This window comes from Galeopterus variegatus, unplaced genomic scaffold (assembly GCF_000696425.1).
Source record: "Galeopterus variegatus unplaced genomic scaffold, G_variegatus-3.0.2 Scaffold2354, whole genome shotgun sequence".
Classification (NCBI taxonomy): Eukaryota; Metazoa; Chordata; class Mammalia; order Dermoptera; family Cynocephalidae; genus Galeopterus; species Galeopterus variegatus.
This window is the reverse complement of record NW_007728465.1, coordinates 56,898-81,216: the sequence shown is the minus strand read 5'-3', so window position 1 is coordinate 81,216 and position 24,319 is coordinate 56,898. Positions and strand designations below refer to the sequence as shown.

At 37.0% G+C, this 24,319-nt stretch overlaps 1 protein-coding gene across 1 annotated transcript in view; it reads right to left on the bottom strand.

Annotated features, from left to right (window-relative positions):
- Positions 1-3,862, bottom strand: part of NSF (N-ethylmaleimide-sensitive factor) — a 123,570-nt gene extending 119,708 nt beyond the window's left edge. Inside the window, exons 1-3 of the mRNA XM_008581426.1 lie at positions 3,565-3,862; positions 1,611-1,710; positions 1,188-1,227 (exon numbers count right to left, since the gene is read on the bottom strand). Of these exons, the coding sequence (XP_008579648.1) occupies positions 1,188-1,227; positions 1,611-1,710; positions 3,565-3,647 (223 nt within the window). The 5' untranslated portion in view covers positions 3,648-3,862. The remainder of the gene's footprint in view (positions 1-1,187; positions 1,228-1,610; positions 1,711-3,564) is intronic.
- Between the last annotated feature and the right edge of the window lie 20,457 nt (positions 3,863-24,319).

Here is a 24,319-nt window from a genome sequence, read left to right as displayed (position 1 = left end):
CTCCTTTAAGAACAGGAACCAGACAAGGATGCCCAATCTCACCACTTCTATTCAACATAGTGTTGGAAGTACTAGCCAGAGCAATCAGAGAAGAGAAGGAAATAAAGGGCATCCAGATTGGAAAAGATGAAGTCAAACTGTCCCTATTTGTAGATGACATGATCCTATATATCGAACAGCCTAAAGCCTCTACAAAAAACCTCTTGGAGTTGATAAATGATTTCAGCACAGTAGCAGGATACAAAATCAACACACAAAAATCAGTAGCATTTCTATTCTCCAATAGTGAACATGCAGAAAGAGAAATCAAGAAAGCCTGCCCATTTACAATAGCCACCAAAAAAATAAAATACTTAGGAATTGAGTTAACCAAGGATGTGAAAAATCTCTATAATGAGAACTACAAACCACTGTTGAGAGAAATCATCCGAGCCAGAAATGAAAATGGGGTTCAGATTCCTGTACCTCCCTGCCACCAAAAAGCCAAAAATAAATAAATAAATAAATTCACTCACACACAAAAAATAACCAGGTTGGGGGGGGGAAGAAGATATAACAACTACAATCCTTTGAAGTTGTTACAACAAGCAAACAGAAAGGACATTGTTGGGTGGGAGGGGGAAGAGGGAGGAGGGAGGGAGGTTTCGGTGATGGGCCATAATAATCAACCACATTGTATATCAACAAAATAAAAATTAAAAACAAAAAAATGAATGTTTTTTAAAGTTTTAAAAGTAAGCAGAGCGAAATATGGCTTAATTACACTTGCATTTTCTTTCTTTCCCCTACCGTATCCATGAAGTTGACATAAACTATCTGACTAAAGAAGATTCATACTCCATTTTCCCAACTTTGCCATACTACCTGAGACAATGCCAGGTTTTGCTTATTAGCTCCTTGGGTTATTATCCATAAGCAGCTTAGTCTTTTTTCCCCCCTAACTCATAAATTGCTTTCCTTGCCCTTCCCTACTGAACTATAATGACCTGATAGTCACTTCATTGAGAAAAGAGGTAGGGACATAGGTACTATAACTATTTCCTTTCAGTTCTCATAGAATTAACCATACTCTGAATAGAATGAATGTGTAAGGCCTGGCCATTAGTAACAGAAAATTGTACAGATTTCAATAACTGTGAGAAAATCATATAGAAAGTCTACCTCATTTGGTGAAAACATTTACCTACCTTCTATTTCTTGTCCAATAGAAAGTCCAGCCCATTTTCGCTGTAAATTAAAAGGAAAAAAAGACACTTGAAACCAAATCTATCAAAATTAGAAAAATGTGGAAAAAAGGAATTTCTATGAGTATCAGGAAGACATTAAAAGACCAAAACATGGTATGCTGTTTCATATTAATCTGTGTCCCCTCTCCCAAAATATGTTGAAGTCTTAGCTCCTGGTACCTGTGAATGTGACCGTATTTAGAAATAGGGTCTTTGCAGTTGCAATCAAGTTAAGGTCATACTGAATTAGGGTGGACCTTATATAATACCTAGATGTTTTTCTTCAAAATAAATCAATACAGTTGTAGGGTGACACTTGCTTAAAATGAATTGATTCTTCTACACTTTTAAGAAGAGAAGAGAATAAATTAACATCTGAGTTACCTGAGGTAAGCTGAATGCAATGCTCCCTGGAACCACTGATGGATGGGTCCTAAGTGTAAATGTGTACCTGTGATTGGGTGAGGTCCTCACTATCACATGCCTAAAAGATAGAAACACAGTCAGTACTCCGTATCAAAGGAAACGAAGAACGTTAATTTCTAAATGTATGTCTTCCCACACTGATGAGTATCAGGTAGAAATATGGTATCATATGAGTCCTGAAGGAAAAGAACCACAAATTTAGTTTCAAAAAGCTGTTAGCAATTCAAAATGTTTTCTAGACATAAGGAGCACCTTGGGCCAAACACACATCAAGTAGAATTCAGCCAAGTTCAATAGAATACATACCATACAAAATATTAATTTTATTACATTTCCAATTTACATATAACCAGTCAGTGATTAAAGTCCTTGATATTAAGTAAAACTAGATAAATTTCCTATCCTGAGAATTATTTTACATCCTATTAAAAGGAGAACCAAATATAGATAAGCTAGGATATAGCGGTCTTAAAAAACAAGTTAGTTTTTAGAACTATTCATTAAGTCTCTTTGCAGACTTTCTCAACAGGCTGAAACAATAACAACCTATAAAAAAAAAGATGGTAAAAATTAAAAACTTCCCAAAATGCATCAGCTTTCATGTAGATATCAATATTTACTATTTCAAAGAATTTTGTGCTAATTCCCTGCTCAGAAGTTACCCATAAATAAATAAAATATAGTCATCTCATGATAATCTCCTACACCAAGAAATTAACAAGGACTGCATGTAATAGAGGCTTCAAACTCTGTTGTGCAACAGCACTATCTTCATTCAAATTATTTTTTAGAATGCTATAATTTTTAATGTTAATGGTTAATATTTCTATAAATATCACTTTGCCACTGGATACAAGTTCCTTACATCTAGTATATTTTAAGTAACCCCATCATGAGTGCAGTGAACATTCAACATATATAAGAGAATTCCACAAATTCTCCTGTTGATTATCTATACTTCAGTTTATTTGTTGAAAGTCCTGTGTTCAATTGAGCATTATAGAATGTTTAGCACTGGAAACAATGCTAATACAATCATATAGCACAGCCTCTTACTGGGATGCTGAAAACCACAGATGACTAGCAATTCTAACTTGGCACAACTGATATATTTCACAGAGAGCTTAAAAAAAAAAACAGCCCAGTTAAAATATTGCCTCCTTGTTTCTTATTTCCCTAGACTGCCTTCTGGTATAGACCATTCATCTCCTTATCTCTACCAACCTCAGAAGCATATGGATGACACTGAACTTGGTAGCATGTTTTTTAGAAGTTGTCAGTGGGTGATGTGAATCAGTTAAAATTAATTACAATGAAAAGTGCTTTTAAAGATTCTACATTTGTTGTGTATCTTCCAACTTTCATGTCTTTTAGATTATCATAGTAATAATGATCATAATAGCTAATATTTATTGAGGGTTAATTAACATGCTAGGCACTGTTCTAAGTGCTTTATTTGTGTAACTTACATAATCTTCACAACTACCCAAAGGAAGATATTATCATTATCCCCATTTTACAGATCAGGACACAGAGGCACAGAGATGGTAAATAACTTATCCATGGTCACCCAGTTTGTAACCAGCAGAGCCAGAATACAAACTCAGACAATATGATTCTATAGCCAAACACCTAGCAGCTATGCTATATACAATTACTATAACCAGTATGTTTGGCTCTGTTAAGAAAATCAATAAAAAATAAAGTTATACATGAGAAGCTACGTATGATTTTAAAAACATATTTATCAAAGTTTAACACAGTAATGACTGAAACTCTTTCTCATCTCCTCCATTTTCCAACTCAGGAAGAGGAATAAAAAAAATTCTCAAAAGTTCCCTAAAAAATGTCTTTCTAGAAGTTTCTAAAATATCACTTAGCAGATTAAAAGGAAAGAAAGTCAGATACTCACTGGCCAGACTGGAAATCCTTTTCATTCACAACTGCACAGTTGGTTAAAGATAGTTCATCTGTAGGACATCTTGCAGCTTGCATAGTCTATGAGAACCAATGGTTAGGTAAATAAAATTAAGTCATGTTTTACTACCTTAAAGAATATTTTATGCCTCCTTGTCTATTCTTCATCACTACAAATGCTGTAATAAACATCTACTGTTTTGACTCCCAGCATCTCCTCCTCTGGGGTAAAAAGCAAAACACCCTTTCTTTGAGAAATTGTTCCTTACCTATTTCACGTGTTTTGTGAGACTGTCAGTCACAGCACAAATGCAACCACATATATTCCTATCCCACCCACAGGATTTTATATATAAGGGTGCTAGAAAAAAGGCACTCTTCCTTGCCACACCACCACATGGAGGAAGAGCTGTCCACTCTAAAAGACAGTACAACTGTCACAGAGAAAGCAAAGGTGACTGAGACAACAGACAAACTAACAGATACCTGGAAACACAGACCTCACAACCAATTAGTCTTTGAAACCAGCCCTGAACATTGGTTATAAGCCAGTAAATTCTCTTTTGCTCAAGCTTATTTGAATTGGTTTTCCAGCTCTCCCAAAGAAAAGAATCTGGATGATAAAAATGCATCGAAGTAAATTCAATAAATTTGATAAAATGTATGATGAAAAGTATCATTTTATAAGAGATCCCAAGTGGCCATGAACCATATCTCCTATAGATTGAGAAAAACCATTTCCGAAATATCTATCAACAAAAATAATTACAGGGTTTATTAAAAAACAAAACAAAAACAGCAATTAGCAGCCTTTTTGGTCAACAGTTACTAGAAAAACATTTCTTCATATAAAGTATTTAACCAATAACCCTTCTATTATTCTCTAGGGTTTCCTAGTGAGCTATAACACTCACAGTCATAGTCTGTTTATAATTAAAGTGCTCATTCTTTAAACCTCAAGCCAAAGCTGATTATTCTTAAATCTGTCTCCCAAATACAAACTTATAGAGCAAAATGAATTACTTTTTGCTTTGCTTTTAACTAAAAGGCTACTTTCAATGTCAGTATCACAGCTGTTTAGAACACTAGTCTCTAAAGAGGGATATGTGCACCTGTAGGGTTTGTAAAATAATCCTTTGGTATGTATGTAGAAAATATTAGAACTTCTATTTTACACAAATTTTTATTAAAGATGAACCTCACCCTGAGTGTATATTTTGCCTTAAGATAAAACCTAATAGCACTTAGAAAGTCTTCATAATCTGCCAGGCCTTTAAGTATTCACAGCAAGAGAATAATTTTTATTCTCTAATTTTATTCTCTAATTTTTCCACCTACGTTTAAAGTCACAGGCTATTTAATCTAGCATTTCACAAAATTGTATTAAAGTTAGTAAGTGCAGAATCTTCTAAGGTTTACCTAAGAGAAAAGAAGCCAGAGACCATCCTAAATAAGGCTGAAATGATACATGGAAAATAAAATGGTGACAAACTAAATGTATTCTATTATTGGTAAATACAGTCAAGAAGCTCTTAGAAAACCCTAAAGAGTTGAAGTATCAGGACAATTGACAGTGTGTGAGGTGTGCTATACAATTAGATCAAAATACAGATGTTTCTTTCATCATAGGGTATTTGCTGGATAATTATGAAATACACCAAAAACTACAATTTTGTGAGATACTAAGGAGCAATGTACTGTAAATGAAAAAATGAGCTTTATGGGAAAATTGTAACCACTGATTGAATGACTGCTTTTATAGGAATTAAAAAAAAGAATTTCAGAATAAAGTTACAAAGACAGCACTTTATGTAAGTCATTTCCTGCTTCATTCACAGGTAAACTATTGCTGCAAATAAGTCAGAACCAAAGGGGTGCACAAAGTGTCTCAGGATCACACTGAGGTTAATTTTATCAAAACAAGAGCTTTACTATACAGAATCTTTCCTATACTCTGTAAAGAGATAGGAAGTAGTCACCAAAATCTTTTTTTAAAAACCACACGGGGATTCACTGATTATCAAAATGCAAGTACTTAAAAGATTTGTGAAACATAGATCAGTTACACAATTCTTTTGTAAAAAAGATTAGAGTTCCAAACTTGCTAAATATTTCTAAAGGGGTTGTAGGTAGTATGCTATCAAGAAGATATTAAAAAAAAAAAAAATGCCACTATAAAATAAAAATGTTTTAAAAGCATGTTAAAAACTTTTTCAACTTTTCCGCTAAATATTTCTAAAGGGGTTGTAGGTAGTATGCTATCAAGAAGATATTAAAAAAAAAAAATGCCACTATAAAATAAAAATGTTTTAAAAGCATGTTAAAAACTTTTTCAACTTTTCCGGAACAAAGAAAAAAGGACAGAAAAAAATACCTTGTCTAGCAAAGTGAGCACTTCAGAATTGAGTATTTGGAAACTTTTCCATCCCTAAAACAAAGAAAAAAGGACAGAAAAAAATACCTTGTCTAGCAAAGTGAGCACTTCAGAATTGAGTATTTGGAAACTTTTCCATCCCTAAGTAATTCTGCCATTGAAAACAATATATATTACCTAAAATATTCTAACTTAAAAAAAACCCATCCAAATAAAGATTTTCAGTGATTTTTCAGCCCATTTATTAGCACTATAAAAGTACAATACATTTTGATTAATCTGCAAGAAAAACTAATAGATAAGAATTTACCAGCCACATTTTAACAAAATGTTTCCATAAATGGTGATTAAGTTTTGGGGAAAAAGGAATACCATGATTTCAAAAGTGCAGCCAAATTCCCACATTTTGATCCAGCGTTTGACTTCCATTAAAATCAAGTATGAAAATAAACTGAATTTCAAAACAGCCCTCTGAATGGTTATATCCCAAAACATTAAGCCAAGGTTTTAAAGAATAATGATGCAACACTTTTCATTTTCTGTATTATTAATAAACAAGATAAAATTATTTTGAGAATATTTCATTGTTAGCTCATCCTTTTATTTCTTTTACGTATGTTATACTATGTATATAAACTACTAGTATAGCATTTATAAATCTTATGGTTTCTACTGGGAGGTACGTAAAACATTTTTTACTTTTGGGATTCACGATGAAATGTTTAGAAATCACTAATTTAGGAGGTGGGATAAAGTCTAGGTCACAAGTCTGCTTTCCGAATGAGACAGCATTTTGCCCAAGGTCACAGCTTGACCAGCCATCTGACGAAATTGTACCAAACTTTTTTAGATTCTCACCTTCCCAAGGTCTCTTTCACTGCAAGCTTCTTCCTTTTATATTCTCTCCCCTCAAGCTCCATGACCTCTGCTTGGCCAACTCCTAATCTTTCTACAATTCTCAGTTTGGACATTAGTTTCTCTAGGAGGCCATCCTAGACACCTGCCCTTCCCTGACTAAACTGATAAAATAAACTTTAAATGGAAGCACCCAGCTATATTTTTATTGTCTCTCTACATGTTTGTATAGCACATGAGACAATAAGCTTCTCAAGGAATGACACTATATCTTGCTCACATCTACAGTTTCCAGGGCTAGTACAGGGGCTGGCACACAGTGAGTACTCATTATACATTTGCTGAATACATAAACTTATAGAGCAACGCAAATCAGAATAAACAATCCAAAGAACACGTACACAGAGGAGTAATCATTTCAAGTTTAGGAAGTGATACAAGTTAGATAAAATGACCTAATAGTTCCAAATTACACATAACTGATACAGCCAAAGTAATAAAAAGATTTATAAAGTGCTAAATTAATTTTTTCATTTGTAAACTTATTTACTTGTCAAGTGTCCTTCAAAAAAGTGAAAAAATCTGTAGAAGTCATCTGGCTGGTCAACTAAAACAGATGCTGTGAACGAAAGGCCTCCCTACTGGAATCTAGAAGCATCTGTGTTTTTATGGTACAAGCCAAGCAGGATGTCTCATTTTTTCAACAAACTGGAAGTCCCTCATAAATAGCTGTCTACTTACCACAGTAATGCCAAGGGAGAATTCCACAATGTTCCTAACATTGACCTTGCCTCTAGGAAACAAAAAGCCAATCACTATAGCTATTCCCCTATTAAGAAATGAAAATACAAAACTGATGGGCAGTATTATATATAGTCATCTGAGTTACTATAACATTTAACTATCTGAAGGCTGTAGAAATGTCTTCTTTATAACAACTTGAAATGTCAAAAATGATAAACTCACTGCTACTCTAAAGAATGAAAATGTCAACACACCTTTAGTGAAACTTTCGTGGAAGTAATTACATCACTACTTATTTAAGAGCCATTGAAGTGCAGAAAGAGAAATTGCTTCTCGTCATTAAAAAATATTGGGGGAGGGCTGGCTGGTTAGCACAGTTGGTTAGAGTGTGGTGTTGATAACACAAAGAACAAGGGTTCAGATCCCTGTACTGGCCAGCTGCCCTCCGCCAAATACTGGGGGGATTTAACCAGGACTCCCCTGGACAACACTGTACAGTTTTAGAATTTAAATAACGTACATTCATCCAAAGGTCCACTTTAAAAATTGGATTATTTAATATTTAAGTACATGTTTATTATTTACCAAATAATTTAGTAGGGCAAAAAAACACAGAAAGAGGGGCCGGCCCGGTGGCGCACTGGATAAGTGCACCGCTTGGGAAGCGCGGCGGCGCTCCCGCCCGAGGGTTCGAGGGTTGCAATCCGTTGCCGGACACGGAAAAAGACAAAAGACAAAAAAAAAAAAAAAACAGAAAGAAATAAAGTATGGTACCTGACTAGAAGAGCTCATTACCAAATAGCTGCCCCTACCCTAACTGCAACCCTCATGAATCCACTGATTCTTCCTCTGTGGTGCTTCAGGCCTTGGTTATATCTCTCTAGAGACACACAAATCCCCCATATGAAAGGGACGGAAAGAAAACACAGACTTGCTCCAGGGCCAGCTCAGCTACCAAGTCTCTCTCAATTACTTATTAGAGGATCTTTCCTGAAAAATAACATTTTAGAATTACACTGTTCAATAGTAACCACTAGACACACATGACTACTAACACTAATTAAAATTTAAAATTCAGTTCTTCAGTTGCACTAGCCACATTTCAAAAGCCACATGTGGCTAGTGGCTATCATTGCAAAAAGTTTTATTGGATAGTGATGGCCTAGAATGCAAGAAAGGCCATCAGTAATACCCATCTTCAAGCCTGTGGAATCCCTCTGTGCTATAAATTTCTATAATAATAATTTCTGTTAAAATTCTGAAGTCATGTGGGATTAGAAGTGATGGGGTAGAAATAAGTTAAATTTGTATGTCATACAGTTCTCTCTCAAAGAGCCTTTGGGTATATCTTTGACATTCTTCATCTCAGACCAATAACTATTCACACAGATAAAACCCCTGACATCCATTAGGGCCTTAAAATTCTTTTATAAATTTATGTTGAAAAAGAAAAAAAAGTTCTCATTTTGGTCTTCTGGGGGAAAAAAATGCAAAGAAAAATGTAAATGGCTGACATTAAATATTGGCAAAGATGTGATGCAGTCTCCTGTAAAGTTAATGTGACCCAGCAAGTGCACCCCCAGGTTTTCAGTCAAGAGAAATGAATATATCCAATCCAGATTTGTACACAAATGTTCACAGCAGCTTGTATGCATAACAGCCCAAAACTAGAAACTGCACAAATGTCCGCTAAAAGATGATTGGATAAACAAATTGTAGTAAAGCCATATAATGGAATAATACTCAGCAATTAAAAAAAAAAACTAACTACTGATATATGCTGTGACATGAACCTCAAAAAAACACTGAGTAAAATAAGCCAGATGCAAAAAAAGAGTTCATCTTGTATTATATAAAATTCATCTAGTATTTAGATGAAATTCTAGAAGAAACCAAATTAATGTACAATAACAAAAAGAAAAGAAAGATCAGTGGTTGCCTGATCTTTATCCCACTGCAAAGATGGGATAAATGCTGAAACTGAAAAATGTAGTTTAGGTACAAGGTCAAACTGAGCCCCCACACTCATGCAACAAAGACGTTGGTATTTCCATACTCAGGTACACCTACTGGAAGAGAGAGAGAACTAAGTCTGTATTACAGACTCTCAGTCACCTCTCTAAGCAGTCCTCATCCCAGCTGTGGGAATAACAAAGAACTAGGAAAATGGTCAGATCTACCTCTGAAAGGCCAGTTCAAGGTTGCTGACCACACTGGCTTGCTAGTCCTGGGAAAGGAAGTGAAAGAGGAAGGATAAAACCTATAATTCCTCTAGTGTGACTATCCCATACTGACCCTCAGATTAGTAATTCTTCTTCCTAAGAATGGTAAGTAAGGGTGGTGGTTTTTCTTCCTGCCCTGAAGAGGCAAGGATGTTTGAGCTAAAGTTCTACCCTCCCTATGCGCAGGGATGGAAATATGAAGTAGTAGGAAGAAATGCACACCCACCCACAAATATACAACAAATGAGGATTAAACGAAATAATCCTCATTTACCTAATATGGAGTAAATACTCTACACATTTTAGCTCTATCATATAGATAGCCAGATAAAAAATTATTTGCAATAAAAAAAAATCAGACAACCTAGACCTAAACAAATGCCATGAACTGGAACATGGTCAAAAGAATCACAACTATGCAGCCATTTAAAAGATCAAGGTATCTCTGCATGTACTGACAAGATAAAATGTCCATAATACAGTGACAAGTTTTTAAAAGTTATAAAATTCTATGTAGAGCAAGTTGTGTTTTTTGTTTTTTATAAAAAAGGTACGCACTAAATTTTAACAGTGGTTACCACTGAAGAGAAAGACAAGAAGGTGTGAGGGAAACACCTTTACTTTTTACAATTCTGTTTTTACAATGAATTAACCTTGTTTCAGGGAAATAATTTTAAACATAGAAAATTTTTATGCACAATTTGTTCCCTACAGCATTATTAACAGTGATAAATCAGGAGCAATCTAAAAGTCCTATTTCAAAGTAATGGTTATGTAAACTACAATGTATTTACTTAATTAAATATCAAACAGTCATCAAAATCTTAATACAGTAAGGGAGGGTTCACACCACAGAATTATATATTTTACTTTACAGCATGATTTTTTAAAAGTATAACAAACCAACTAAATGGAAACACTCAAATGTAAAAAACAACTGTGACTGGATAATGGGACTATGGGTGATTTCCGGCTTTCCCCACTGATTCTAAATCTCATATATTAAGTTCTCAGGTGTAACTGGTTCTACTTCTGGGTAGGTTGTTTTTTTAACTCCATTAACTTTTGTCTATTTTCTGTACTAGTACCACATTGTCTTAATTACTGTGTATGGTATGTTTTGATATCTAGTTTCATCACACTCAAGTATGACAACATTCATATTCTCAACTTCACAGAAGCATCTTAAGGCACGCATCTCAAATGTAAGGAGGCAGGACCCCTCCACTGTACTTTTGATCCCATCCTGCCTACGCAATCTTGCTCTCAAATCTTGGGACATTGCCACTAAGTCTCTCTCCTCCCAGAGGTATATTTACGCCTCTCACAGTGACTTAAAAAGCAAAAATCCCTTAACTCTACTTTCTCTGAATTCTACTCTCACCTCAAACTATCATCCTTTTCTCTTCTCTTCACTACTAAACTTCTCAAGTCCCACTTCCTTGCCTCCCATTTCCTCATCCTATGGCAATCTTCTTCTACTACTCTTTGAAATCTTTTCCAGCAATCACTATACTGCAATTACTCGGTCTTCAAAGTTACCAACGACTAATTGCCAAATTCAGTGGCATCTCCCTCTCCTCAGTATTCCCCCTTTCATTGGTTTCTCTTGCTGTCCTCCTCATCGGTTAATATTATCATCATCCTTTCAAGTCACTCAAATTCAAACTTTCAGGGTCATTCTTCCCTTCACCACTTTTTACCTACCCCCATACAACCACAGAGAACTAAGCGATAAGACCTACCAATTCTACTTCTGCACTGTCACTATCACTTGATTCCTCCCTTCCATCTTCACAACCACTAACCTAGTTCAGTCCACATCACCTCACTCCTATAAAACTAAGGTAACCTAACTGGTTCCCCTTGCTCTAATTTTTCTTCTCCTCCTGCCCTTTGCCATCAGACCTGACTTAAAACCAAAAATGTGATTCCTAAATAATAAAGCCCAAACTCCTTAGCATGACACTCATAGCCACCTTTGTATATTGAGGCAATTATTAGATTCACATAAACTTAGAATTGTTCTTATCTTTATGGAACTAAACCTTTTATATTGTTGGAGGACATAGCTTTCATTATCTCTTTCATTTTAAAGTTCATACTGTTTAATGTTAGTAGTTACATAACCTCTCTTTTGGTTACAATTTGCTTAATAGATTTTTTTCTATCCTTTTGCTTTCTACCTTTCTATATCCTTGTTTTAACTGTTTCTCTTGAAAATTATTGCTGGATTTTGGGTTATTTCAGTATGTCTCTTTCATTTTAAAGTTCATACTGTTTAATGTTAGTAGTTACATAACCTCTCTTTTGGTTAGAATTTGCTTAATAGATTTTTTTCCATCCTTTTGCTTTCTACCTTTCTATATCCTTGTTTTAACTGTTTCTCTTGAAAATTATTGCTGGATTTTGGGTTATTTCAGTATGGTTGTTTACTTGCTTTTAAAAAATCCAATGTGACATTCTTTGTCTCAATGAAGCACTTAGGCCACTTACATGTACTTTTATTTCTATCATCTTATTTTCGCTTCCCCTTTAACCCACCTTTTCCTTGTTTATAACTTCTTCCTTGCCTTTTTAAAATTCCACTTTTCCCTCTGTAAGTTATCCATAATATTTCTATTCTTTTAGTAGTTATTCTGAAAATATTAATACATATACATACCAAAGTCTAAAGTTAACCAAATAGCTTTACCTTCCTCCTGAACTGTACAAGGACCATAAAATACTTTGCCTAATTACGTCCTGTCCTGATTTAGATGTTGTTGTTGTCATATATTTGATTCCTTTTTTTGAACAGTAAGGGGATCTCAACCCTCGGCACGGTGTGGTCTGCACCATGCTCAGCCAGTGAGCGCACGGGCCATCCTTATATAGGATCCAAACCCGTGGCCTTGGAGCTCCCAGTGCCGCACTCTCCCGAGTGAGCTACAGGGACAGCCCTGATTCCATTTTTTAATCTCAAGACATCATTATGGCTTTATAAAGCCAATATTTATTTCAGTATATACATGGATTTACCACTATCTTTGATGTTTAATCCTTCTTAAATCTCAGACCTTACCTCACTGATTACTTTTTTTTTTTTTGGCCTTAAGGAAATTGGTCAGAATTTCCATAAGTAGAGGAGTTTTGATGGTTACAAACTTTCAGTGTTTCTTTGTTTTAAAATGTCTAATTTTGGGCCAGCCCGGTGGCGCACTGGAGAGTGCGCCGCTTGGGAGCGTGGCGGCGCTCCCACCGAGGGTTCAGATCCCATGTGGAGACCGGTTCCCGCTCACTGGCTGAGCGCGGTGTGGGCACAACACCAAGGGTTGCGATCCCGTTGCCGGCCCCCAGTACGGGCGCGATACCGAGGGTTGCGATCCCATTACCGGTCAGTAAAAAAGACAAAAAGACAAAAAGGAAAAAAAAATGTCTAATTTTGCCTCCATTCTTCACTGGGTATACAATTCTTGGTTGACAATTATTTTCTGTCAGCATTTAGAAAACATTATTTTCTGTCTTCTGACTTTCACTGCTGCAGTCAGGAAATTAGCTGACATCTTAATTATCTGTTGAAGATAATTTTTTTTTTAATCTGACAGCCTTTAAGACCTTCTCCTTCTCTTTGGTATTATGTAGTTTCTTTAAGAGATGTCTAGGTGTGAATTTTTCTTCTTACCCTACTCAGGATTCTTTAGGCTTCCTGAATTTGTGGATTGGTGTTTTTCATCAGTTCTGTATCATTCTCTCTTCAAATGCTGCCTTTGCCTCATTCTTTTCCATGTTTTTCCCTTCTGATATTCTGACTAGACTAGACCTTACTCTATCCTCTGTGTTAACTCTTTTATTACTTTCCATTTCTTTGTCTCTACACTGCATTCTGAATAATTTTTTCAGGTATTCTAGTTTACTAAATCTCTCTTTAGCTGTATCTGTTATTAAACTTATACACTGAGTTCTCAATCTCAATTATATTTCTCATTTCTAGTCATTTTATTTGAAGCTTTCTCAAATCTATCTGGTCATTTTTATACACTTGCTCTTCACTTCTATTTTAAATACCTTTTATTCCTATAAGCTTATTAAATATACATATTTACAATCTGTATCTGCTAATTCCAATATCTGAATATTGCAGAAATTTGCAGGTTCTGATTCTGCTTTTTATTGTTTCTGCTAGCTCTCATTCACTGTGTCTTGTTTCTTTGTGAGTTTTGTGACTGAGTTCATATTTCTTACAATGTCAAGTTTTGGAAATGAAGATGGATTCTTTCAAGAAGCTTTGTGTTTGCAGCTTCTTAGGCATTTTGAAGCACTGCTACTCCTGTACCACATTATACTTAATTATTGGCTTAAGATTTTCATACAATACAGGTAGTATGAAATCAGGATTTGAACCTGCATAAAGGTCAGTTTGTGGGTAAAATTCTCGGGGAATGTTTTTTACCCTTTCCATAACCACCAAAGTTTGAGACAGGAAATTTTCCTTTCAGATCCCTGAATGGGGCAAGTTTATTCCTAATTCACATTTATTATGAGGTGTAGCTCCTTGAGGTACCATCTTTACTGGGGAGGGAGGGGAAGTTCTGCCAGAAAACTACAAACTTTTATCTTCTGTTCTTTGAGCTTCTTGAGGCAGAAGCACTAGTCGACTAGGTTTTGCAAACAATGCCCTCAAGGTGAAAGTGTCTGGCTTACGTCTCTGGGTTTCTACCTTCACAAAGTTTTTAGCCTGATAATTCCTAACTTTCTGGCCAGCTACTTCCATGCATTTAAATTTTTAAAAAAATATTTTATCTGGCATTTTAATTGCTTCTTTGGGAAGGTCAGTATAACTATGCTTTCTTAAATGCCTGAAAATTGGATATAGGTGAAGCTATTAAAGGGCAGAAAAGACAATAACTTTGAAACCTGTAAATAAAAGGTTGAGTATATGGAAAAATTATCTTCAATAATTTGTAAGAAACTAAATTAGAGAGCTCAAAATACTAAATCAATGGTTCTCAACTTTAGCATACATCAAAATCACCTAAAGAACTTGTTAAAAGAGATTGCTGAGCCCCATCCCCAGAGTCTCTAAATTAGTCAGCCTGGAGTGGGGCCTGAGAATTTGCTCTTCTAACAAGTTATAAGGTGATGCTGATTTGCAGGTCTGCAGAACCCACTTTAAGGGTCAATGTACTAAACGAGGAGAAATAAACTTCACAAAACAGAAACACTGACAGGTTCACTTCACTTCCTTCTCTAACAGAAGAGATGTGTGGAAAAGAGGTCTTAATAATGCTCTCGTCCACTTCATTATTTAACTTAGTAAATATAAACAAGTTTATTTTGATGCCTGACAAGTAGTAAATTGATTGGGAGAATACATACAAAAAACAGTTATCAGACTCAACATCTGCAGATGGAGAAAAAGAACTGCATTGGAGTCCAGCAGCTGTTCAAAGTTAGATCTATATTATCAATGATTTGGATAACAGACTAAATAGCAGCATTATTTATAGTATTCAATAGCTTGGCAGAGAATATAACAGTAAAATTCAAACTACAGACATTGTGAGATGTAATAATTTATTAAGGTTTTCAGAAATAAATGTCTTATTTACTCATTCAACAATCATCTGCTGAATATACCTGCATGTCAGGCTCTATTCTAAACAGTTGGAATTAAATCTATCACCTCACAAAATTTTGTCAATATTATTCGCCAGGAGAAAACTAACTAGGATAACTAAATTCTTTTAGTTCCCCAACACAGAGGTTCTTTGGAAGACAAAGACTTAGTGATAATCGCTATTTTCATTACTAGTCAAACCAACTACAAAAATGTTTGTTCATAAGCACATAACACTGAAAAGACCTTATAATTTTTTAAAAAATCCATCAGTAAAGCCCCAAATACTCTTTATTTTTATTATCTAGTGATTTTAAAAATAAATGAATATTAAATCTCAAAGATGACTTTAACTTATTTCTTACCTGAAATTAATAATTTTCCCATTTCCTTCTCTACCAAAGATCTATATGGCTAGTGCAAAATCCATCAGCACTTTAGCACCTCATTCTGAATTTAGCAAAGGACGAAAATACTCTGCATTACTCATAAACAGCTGATGCTAATTTCATTTGGTTTCAAATCTATACAGCTCAAGTTGTGATAAATTATTAACACTTTTTGGTTTAAAGTCAAAAAAAGGAAAAGAAAATCTCTTTCCTAGAGCTATTCACCTGAATTGTGTTGAAGTGCTTTTTGTGCCTGCCCTTGTAAAATAAAAGAAAAAAAAAAGGTACGTCAAGATCAACAGCAATAGAGAAAAGAATGTACATTTTTTTAAAAAGGAGGGGGGATTAAGTTGCTCCTAAAATTCATACGGAAAAGGACCAAGAAATGCCAAATAAAGAAAAATAAGGAGGCGGTTCACTCTACAAAATAACAAGAATAGTTTTAAAGCTATGATGATTAAAAGTGTTATTGGTATACATAAAGAAAGAATGAACCACAATACAGTCCAGACTAAGACCCATACATACAAAGTACTTCAAAAAGTTCATGGAGGGGCCGGCCCAGTGGCGCACTGCTACAGTACGCCGCTTGGGACCGCGGTGGCGCTCCCGCCGAGGGTTCGGATCCCACATACAGACCGGTTCCCGCTCACTGGCTGAGCAGGGTGCGGGAGCAACACCAAGGGTTGCGATCCCGTTGCCGGTCCCGGTCCGGTGCAGGTGCGACACTGAGGGTTGCGATCCATTGCCGGACATGAAAAAAAGACAAAAAGGAAAAAAAAAAAAAGTTCATGGAAAGATTCGTATTATCTTTTTTTTTTTTTTGGTGGCTGACTAGCACAGGGATCAAACCCCAAACTTTGGGGTTATCAACACCACACTCCAACCAACTGAGCTAACCAGACAGCCAAGATTCATATCATCTTTTAATGCTATTTTTCCAGTAAACTTTTGAAGCATCCTCGTACATGGGAACTGGATAGCATACAGAGATAGCATTACAAATCAGTAGGGAAAAAGGATGGAGTCAATAAATGATACTGGGACAACTGATTATACATTTGGAAAAGATAAAATTAGCTTCATAATTCACATCAAACACAAAAATAAATTCCAGATGACTTAATCACCAAAATACGCAAAGCAAAATTTTAAAACTTTTAGAGGAACATCTTTATGACTTCAGGGTGGTGAAAGCTTTCTTAAAAACACAAAAAAAGCTTAAATCATAAAGGTAAAAAACTGTGTAATTATAACTATAATAAAATTTAAATATAAAACTCTATAAACAACACGAAAAGATCATCACTGTCTGGGAGAAACTATTTGCAACAAAAGGATCTGAATCCAAAGCATACTCCCCCCATCAACAAAAAAGGAAAATCTTTACAAATCAATAAGAAAAACATAAACAGTCCAACAGAAAAAATGGGCAAAGGATATACAAAGGAGGAAATCCCATGACCAATATGAAAAATGCTCAACCTCACTAGTAATGAGGACAAAATGCAAATTTAAACAATGAGATCATTTTAAACTTATTATATTATAAAAGTTAAAATGTCTGCACTACTAAGTGTTGGAGAGGATATGAGTAACGGGCATTTATATACTGCTAGTGAGAGTTTAAACTGGTATACCTAGGTAAAGACAAATACAACTTACCCAGCAAGTCTACCTGTACACTTATACCCTAAAGAAACTTTTACATACGTATGCAAGGAGACCATACACAAGAATATGCAATTCAGGAAAAATAAAATTGGCAACCACCTACATTGTCCTCTAATAAGAAAACAGATAACTGTGGTATATTCACAAAAATAGATTACTACACAGTAGTTAATCAGAATTAACTGGCTCTCCATATATCTCAACAGGACTAAATTTCAAAAGCCATTTTAAATGAAAAATGCAGACTACAGAAGGAAATATAAAGTATGACAATATCATATACATTTTGAAGACACACAAAGCAATACATCGTTTAGGCACAAACACACATAGATGTAAACAGAAAGGATCTATACCGACTTTAGGATAGTGGTTACTTCTGGGAAATGTCAGTGGAATCAAAAAGAGATACAAAAGGGATCTCCATCCTGATCTGTATTTGATACAATTGGATCTGTAATGCTTTATTTCTAAAAAGAAAAAAACCTGAAGCAAATGTCACAATATGTTACCACTTCTTAAACATGGGTGATCACATGGACATACTCATATGTTATCTGCTGTACTTTTCATAATGGTTGAAATATCTTAAAATGTATATGAATTATATTTGTTTAAAACGTATGTATATTTTCAGATATGGACTGCTGAATCTCCAATGAATGAAATTTCTGGCAGTTTAAAAAGAGCAAAAAAGTTCAGGTAGTGTGGAAAACCTTTCTTTTTCTTTTTTGTTAGTTAAGTGGCAGTGGTAGTAAAGGAGCCTAGAAAGCAACACCAAATAGAGTGGCTTTACTCGGGAACCTCTCCCTACCCAGAGTCAGCTCTTCTTATCTATTAATGCTTCATTTCAGATTCCTTCTTTCCTCTACTTCCAATTCCATGATTCCCAGGCAGCTGTAGCATGAGGGTTCTGAAAGAGGATGTGGAGGCTGGGACAGTGGTGGCCATCTGTATGTGCAATTCATTTATAAAAAAGAGTCTGCATTTCAATGTAAGTGATAAAATATATATCTTTATTACTAGAAAAAAATTTAAGAATTTAAACAGCTAAGGAAACTTATTACCTCATTATACAATCTTTTTTTTTTTTAAAAGATGACCGGTAAGGGGATCTTAACCCTTGACTTGGTGTTGTCAGCACCACGCTCATCCAGTGAGCAAACCAGCCATCCCTATATGGGATCCGAACCTGAGGCCTTGGTGCTATTAGCACCGCACTCTCCCGAGTGAGCCACGGGCCGGCCCATACAATCTTTTTTGAAAGGCCAAAGGGAAACAGATAAGTTTAAATTGATTGATCATTTTATTATAAAATGTGTCCAATTTACCATTCCATAATTTTTGTCATATACTAAATATACTAAAACACTAATGACAATTTTTTTTTTTCTTTTTTAGGTCCTTTACTTCTCAGATTAGGGGCTTTGAGGTATTTTAGGGATTAACCAAATTCTGATGACCTAGATGTTATATACTAAATAATATCACACATTTTCTTCTTTACCAATATCCCAGATGGACTAAGTACGTTGCTTTGTTGGCCAGAAAAAGCAACAGACAAGATATACAGTTTACTAATGCTATCACTGGCAACAATCAGTGATACAACAAAAAAATCTTTAGTTACATAGTGAAAATAAATACCATTTACAGAATGATGTCAGAATGCCAAAATTAACTAAACTAACCAAATGTAATAATAATAATTCAAAATAACTTTTCTTCCATATGTAGGAAATACGGAACCCATTTTAAGAGTATTGCAACAAGGTGAACTCTATTTGCTCAACATCAATAAGTAGTTACTAGAAAATTAAGGCCATCAGAAGAAATGATAGGGCCGGCCCCGTGGCACGCTCGGGAGAGTGCGGCGCTGGGAGCGCAGCAACGCTCCCGCCGCAGGTTCGGATCCTATATAGGAATGGCCACTGCGCTCACTGGCTGAGTGTGGTGCGGGCGACACCACACCAAGGGTTGCGATCCCCTTACCGGTCACAAAAAAAAAAAAAAAAGAAGAAATGATAGACAATCAGAGTTGGGCCAAAGTTGTTCAGATTTTCCAAAAGGATGAAGGTAGTTTATGAAAATTTAACTTTGACATCAAAGTCCAAGAAGTTCTGGGTAAGGTAAATCTAGCCTTCATTATACCCTTGCAACTAAGTTGGTGAACTTGGTAACGCTATTAAACTAACATGAGTTCAAATCCTGCCCCTGCTTCTTATTGGCTTTTTGAATTTGACAGGTTACTGAGCCCTTCTCTTTGAGTAAAACAAAGATAATAGTACCTACCTTGTAGGGTTGTTTTGTGAGGATTAAGTAAGATACATTTGTAATTAAGCAGGGGTACCAAAAGTGTACTGATGGGTATCAGTTTAGAAGAGGGTCACTAGAGGCATGCTCAAGGGCTATTTCTGGCCCCGTCTTATAGGTTTATTCTACCCTTTATCAATGACTTGAATGTAGACAGAGAAGTTGTCATTATGAAACCTACAGGTGAAACAAAACTGAGATGCTGTGTTTCCTAACATGAAAGAATTAAGAATCGGGCCGGCCCAGTGGCGCACTGGATAGTGCGCCGCTTGGGAAGTGCGGCGGGGCTCCCGCCCGAGGGTTCGGATCCCACATACAGACTGGTTCCCGCTCACTGGCTGAGCGAGGTGCGGGAGCAACACCGAGGGTTGCAGTCCCGTTGCCGGTCCCGGTCCGGTGCGGGGGCGACACTGAGGGTTGCGATCCGTTGCCGGACATGGAAAAAGACAAAAAAAAGAAAGAATTAAGAATCAAGGGCTGGCCAGTTAGCTCAGATGGTTAGAGAGTGTGGTATTATAACACCAAGGTCAAGGGTTTGGATCCCCATACAGGCCAGCTGCCAAAAAAAAGAATTAAGAACACCTTCAGGACAAACATGGCCTGACCTAAGAAAAATAATGGCGAGAGACTGGTAAGGAGCATAAAGAATAATTACAATTTGTAATAATGAATATACTAATAATATTGATTTGATCATAACATGTTGTACACAGGTGACAGTAGTCAAGGCTGTACCCTCCAAATATGTATAATCAATCATGCATCAATAAAAAAAAAATTAAAAATAAATTAAAAAAAAATTTTAAGTGAATTATAAGAAGGCAAGGTCTTATACTTGGGTTTAATAAAACAATTGTAGAATATCCAGAATAGGCGTTGGGGAGCTGATTTTAAACAAACACCAGATCCTTAACTGACTACAAGCTCCATATGAGCCAAGAGTGTGATTTACTCTACAAAAAAAGCTAATACAATTTTTGCCTGTATTAAAAGAGACCAATAGTTCAAGTACATTCTTCTCTGATCACTGTGTTCCATTCTGGGCACATTTTAAAAGAAAGGTTAACAAACAGAGCAGTTCTAGAGTAAAGGAACGTAAAATGATTAAGGGTTTAGAATACAGAGTATGCAAGGAATTGGGGATGTTTAACTTGCAAAATAGAAAATCTGAGGGAATATATAACCTGTCTTCAAATATCTGAGAATCTACCACATTGAAAAGGAACTGTGTTTAATTCCATACATCTTTAAACAGCAGAAATAATACCTATGTGTAAAAGTTACATGGAACTCCATATAAAAAAGACCTAAAAGAGCTGTGTGACACTAAAACGGGCTAGCTTTAGGGTGATGCACCCTCTGAGTATTCAAACAGAGATTAGATTCATTTTGAACAAAAATGTGTTGAGCACCTAGGTCTAAGGAGGTATGCAAGGCAAAGGTGATAAAATGAGCAAATAACTAACATGGTTTCTGCTTTCATGGCAGGTAAAGTCTAGTGTTAGAAACAAACAATGACACTAATACATTGAAAATGACAAAAAGATAAACAGCTAAGGAAAGGAATACAGTTCTTCAGGATCACAAAGGATCCTGACTCATAGTGTGGTGTCAGAACAGACTTCCCTTAAGTAGCTAAGTGATCTCTGAGTAGGAGGTAAATGGTTGGGGCAGAACATTACAAAGAGAGGAAACAGCACATGCCAAGACCTGTGGTAAGAGAATCTACTGTAGGTGCAAAGAAATGAAAGGCTTACATAACCTAAGAGGGTAAGGGAGTCAACAGAGAGAAGCAGGAGCAGAACAACAAGGAGCCTTGAAGGCCTCATTCAGGACTTGGTCTTCTCCCAAAAGTAATGGGATGCTGTTGAGGGGGGGTTTAAGTAGCAATGGGCATGGGCAGAAAGAAAGGGTCAATGGGGAGAATGGATTGGAGGTGGGCCAGAATGCCATAAGGAGACCACTTGGGAGCTTCCTGCAGTAGTCTAGAACAGAAAATATAGTAGTCTGGGAAAAAGAGGTGGAAATGAATACATGGAAAGGTGGACCAGTTAGATTTTTAGGAGGTTAAAATGACAGAACCTATGTGACTAGTCCAGCGGACGATTTCGGTACTGTTCAAAGCAACAATGCCCCCAAGCCAGATTCTTTGGTTCTAATTAAATACCTTTTTTGGTGTGCAGGGGTGAGGTGCGGGTGAAGAACTGTGATGGATTTTACTGGGGGGCAGAGGCCATGGTGAAAAAGAAGAGGCATAAAGGATAATCCACCCCACACCCAGTTTCCAGCTGTATAACTGAATGGATGGTTGTGCCATTCAGTGAGACAGGAAACAGGAAGAGTACTAGTTAAGTGGACTAAGATCGTGGGTTCAGATTTGAACAAGCTGAGTTGGAGGGGCTTTGGTTTTAATAGGCAGTTTGACATATTAATCTGGAACTTAAAGAACAGGTCTGGACTGGGGGTAAAATATGGAGAATCACTGGCATACAGATAGTTGTAGCTATGGCTTAGAGGAGACTGCCTGAGGAGAAAATAGAGAGTGAGAAGAGGGTCTTTGAGGAATACCTGCATTGAATAACAGAGTAGAGGAGGGTGAATCTGCAAAAGAGAGGTATGAATCAAAACAGGAGCAAGGCATCACAGAAGCCATGGGAAGAATATTTTCCGTTAAGGAAGCAATGGTCAACAAAGTCAAATGCTGCTGAGACATCAAGGAAGATGAAGAATGAAAAATATCCGCTCAGCCAGTGAGCGAACCGGCCATCCCTATATGGGATCCGAACCCAGGGCCTTGGTGTTATCAGCACCGTACTCTCTCGAGTGAGCCACGGGTCGACCCAGCCCTTTTCATTTCTAATTTTACTTACATGTTCTCTCGGGTTCTTTTGTTTTGTTCTGTTTACAGCAATACAGCTTTTTCAAAAACTAGCTCATATTAATTCTGTTTTATAGTTTATTTTTATTTTCTTCCTTTTATTTTTCTTAGACCTATTTTGTTCTACTTGTGTTGAATCTTCTATGTTCATTTCTTTTTGATTAGCTTCTTTAAAAGCTTTATGGGGCTGGCCCGTGGCTCACTCGGGAGAGTGCGGTGCTGATAACACCAAGGCCACGGGTTCGGATCCCATATAGGGATGGCCGGTTAGCTCACTGGGTGAGCTTGGTGCTGACAACACCGAGTCAAGGGTTAATATCCCCTTACCGGTCATCTTTTAAAAAAAAAAAAAAAGAATAGAAAAATATCCATTAAGTTTATAGACACATTTCAGCAGGATGATAGGGCCAGAAATCAGACTGCAGTGGATTGAGGGGTGAGTAGGTGGTAAGCAAATGGGAGAAAATAAATATAGACAACTCAATCAAAATTTTTGGCCGTAAAGTGGGAAGAGAAAAGGTGACAGCTATGGGGGTGGAGGGAGGGTTTGTTTTAAGATAGAAGCTCGAGTATGTCAAGAAGGAGCAGGAGAATATACAGGAGAGAGGTTCCTGAGAAGGGAAAAGATAGGATCCGAAGTACAGGTGGGGGGACTAGCCTTAGATAAAAGGAGAGGCTATGTGAGAAAGGAAGAGAAAGAGGCCGAACTGAATGACCTTTGAGGTCTCTTCTGTCTGTAGAATCTCATGACCTGCAATTCCCGTTAAATAGGACATTTGCGTGTATGCATAAATCTATGCAAACTTATTCAAATATTCTGGTATAAATGAATCAATTAAGCACATCCTTAGCTCCTAATGACGCAGTTAATGCTCAGGTTTATGACCAGTGTAATCTCTGGGCAGGATCCATACCTCAAAGAGCTTTTAGCTCAGCGCACACTGCAATACAGCACTGAACCAGCCCTCTCTCTCCTCGCCAAACCCATCCTACTCGGCGATCCTAGAAGCTAAAGGAGGAAGTAAAATTTAAAACCCTGAAACTATCGCATATCCTGATGCATTCGAAGCGACTGTCATTCATAAAACAAAATGCGACACCCCAAATCCATCCCCACTCCAAGCTAAGCCATTCCTGCCTGACCTGACAGTTGACAGGTACCCCAGATGGCCAGGATTTAACACTAAAAGTCGTTTGCACCCCCTCCTCTTTTCACAAGCCCCTTTATTTGTGAGGAGCCAGACATGAGTTCCTGATGATCCTCCCCACAGTCCTCGCCCCGACTGCAGCAGACGGACTCCCCGCAGCTATTCTGGCGGCGCCACCTAATAAGCCCTCTCAAGGGGATGCGGAGAAAGAAACCCCCAGAGTCCGTCGAAAGGGGCTTGGACGGCCCCGACCCAGCGGCTGCCTGGAGGACAAGGGAAACAAACGCCAAGGGATGGGAAGGCAGGACTGAGGGAGCGCAGGAGACACGGGTACCGAGGGGGTCCTCTCCCCTCGAGGGCGATGGAGTTTCTAAAGAGGGCTAATCCCCTGACACCGTCCCCCCTTCTCCCCTGGAGCCCTGCTCTGGCCTCGCGCCCCCTCCAGCGCCCCATTGAGGCCGTCCCCTGAGGGCCTTCCCCTGAGGCCGCCTGGACCGCGGAGTGCCCACGAGCCCGGCGCCCCCGCCTAGAGCCTCGGCTCGCGGGCCGGCACT